This window comes from Triticum dicoccoides, unplaced genomic scaffold (genome assembly GCF_002162155.2).
Source record: "Triticum dicoccoides isolate Atlit2015 ecotype Zavitan unplaced genomic scaffold, WEW_v2.0 scaffold63287, whole genome shotgun sequence".
Lineage (NCBI taxonomy): Eukaryota > Viridiplantae > Streptophyta > Magnoliopsida > Poales > Poaceae > Triticum > Triticum dicoccoides.
In genome coordinates, this window is record NW_021287735.1 from 1 (window position 1) to 1,669 (window position 1,669).

The 1,669-nt window shown below is 40.3% G+C and overlaps 1 protein-coding gene across 1 annotated transcript; it reads right to left on the minus strand.

The window, feature by feature from the left end:
* Nucleotides 1–256: 256 nt before the first annotated feature.
* Nucleotides 257–1,141, minus strand: LOC119347295. Its single transcript, XM_037616134.1, has 3 exons — nt 1,088–1,141; nt 830–967; nt 257–393 (listed from the first exon to the last, which is right to left on the minus strand). The coding sequence occupies exons 1-3, from the start codon at nt 1,133–1,135 to the stop codon at nt 268–270; spliced, it is 312 nt and encodes a 103-aa protein (XP_037472031.1). The 5' UTR covers nt 1,136–1,141; the 3' UTR covers nt 257–267.
* Nucleotides 1,142–1,669: the final 528 nt, after the last annotated feature.

The following is a 1,669-nucleotide window of genomic DNA, read 5'->3' on the forward strand; positions in this document are numbered from 1 at the left end:
CCAACTAAAAACATGATTCTAGCCAACTACACATGCACTGTGGCACAAAGTAAAAACCATGCATTTCTGCCAAAAGTTGATGACAATGGTTGTAAATGAACACTTTGACTATCCAAAAGAACATGTGCAACTACAAAACCTTATATGTGCAACTGAACATACATCACAGCCAACTAAATTCTGAATTTTCGCAACTACAAAAGTTATACATGTCCAACTGAACATACATCCCAGCCAATAGAAAAAATATTGGTAAGTGATACAAGTTTATGTATGCAAAACACTAACCTGCGGATTGTATGTTATTGGTAACTTGGATGCCACAAATGCTTCAGCTTGCAAAATTCCACCAAACAGTGGTGTCTGCTCCGTGCCTCTATACTCCTCTTTAAGCTGATGTAAAAAAAAAGAGAAACAGAAAATAACAAGGTTATCAAAATAGATTTGTGTGTTGAATGAAACCACACATTACAACATGTGCAACTACAAACAAGATACTGGGGTAGACAAATTCAACTATACATATATGCAACTGAACAAAGACACAAAAACTGTGCAACACACATGGCACCTAAAAAAAGTTCCTACCAACTGATGCAACACATCTGTGCAACAAGATTAGTAAAACTGTGCAACTTAAAAAAGATGGTGTGCCAATTTAAAATAAACATGTGTGCAGATTGCCAAACTTAAAGCTATAATCTGTGCAACTACATGCATTGTTGTGCCAACTGATGACAGTTTTCTGTGCAATTTCCAAAAAGAGTGACCAGACATCAAAAGAACATAGAAGGAAGACACTGTTGGAAAAAAATAAAAAAGAACTCACTTGTAATTTGCCGAACACACCAGGAGAGATAGTATCCTTCTTGATCACCTTGGCAATTAGAGTACTATCCCATGCATTCGATCGTATCGCGCAGTTGCTTACTGGGATGTCATGTACGAGCGCATCAAGGTATAGTATCTGCACCTGACCCAAACAAAAGAAAAAGCCAAGTTCAGTTATTGTTATGAGAATTTCAGCAAACTATAACTGCACAGAAAGAACAGGAACAGATGGAAAAAGGTGGTCGTTTTCACTAACCATCAAGTGATACAAGCAGCAGCAAACAGTTTGCTTCTCCTGGTCCATGTTCCGGAAAGCTTCATTAATGTGTTCTGCTACAAAGAGGCAGATGTTTGTATTCTTTAGCATTTGATGATCTAGCACAAGTCCATAACACTTTGGGCTGAGCTTCAAGGCTGTGGTTGGTGCTAGAAAAGTACTGAAGGCAACCGCAAGCCAGGCCATAAAAAATGTGTCATCCGTTCTTCCAGCCATATGCTCAATCATCTTGAGCCATGTAGTGATCTGGGGATGAGAATTTCCAGTTATGTTGAAAGCCTGTCTGAATCTCCTAGTGGCATCCTTGTCAACTAAATATCTGACTTTTGGACCCTTGTTTGGGAGATCAAATACCCTCTGAACACTGTCAGCATCGACACGGATCCTTCCCCTTCCTGGGAAAACCATTTCAGAGGTCTGTGGCTGGTAGGACTGCACCAGGAACTTAGTGAGGTCCGCTGGAAGTGTGTCTGATAAGTTCAATAGCCCCCCGACCGACCTCGAAACTAGCTCTGATTTCTGTAGTGGAGTTAGAGAGGCGTTGAAATTTGCAAGCGCGCT

What these genes read in the sequence shown, in the direction of transcription:
- LOC119347295 (XM_037616134.1), bottom strand. Translation starts at nt 1,135, where the DNA reads ATGGACCAGGAGAAGCAAACTGTTTGCTGCTGCTTGTATCACTTGATG. An exon ending in GCTGCTTGTATCACTTGATG is followed by an intron (nt 968 to 1,087) that starts GTTAGTGAAAAC and finishes GGTCAGGTGCAG; the next exon opens with ATACTATACCTTGATGCGCT. An exon ending in GTGTGTTCGGCAAATTACAA is followed by an intron (nt 394 to 829) that starts GTGAGTTCTTTT and finishes TTTTTACATCAG; the next exon opens with CTTAAAGAGGAGTATAGAGG.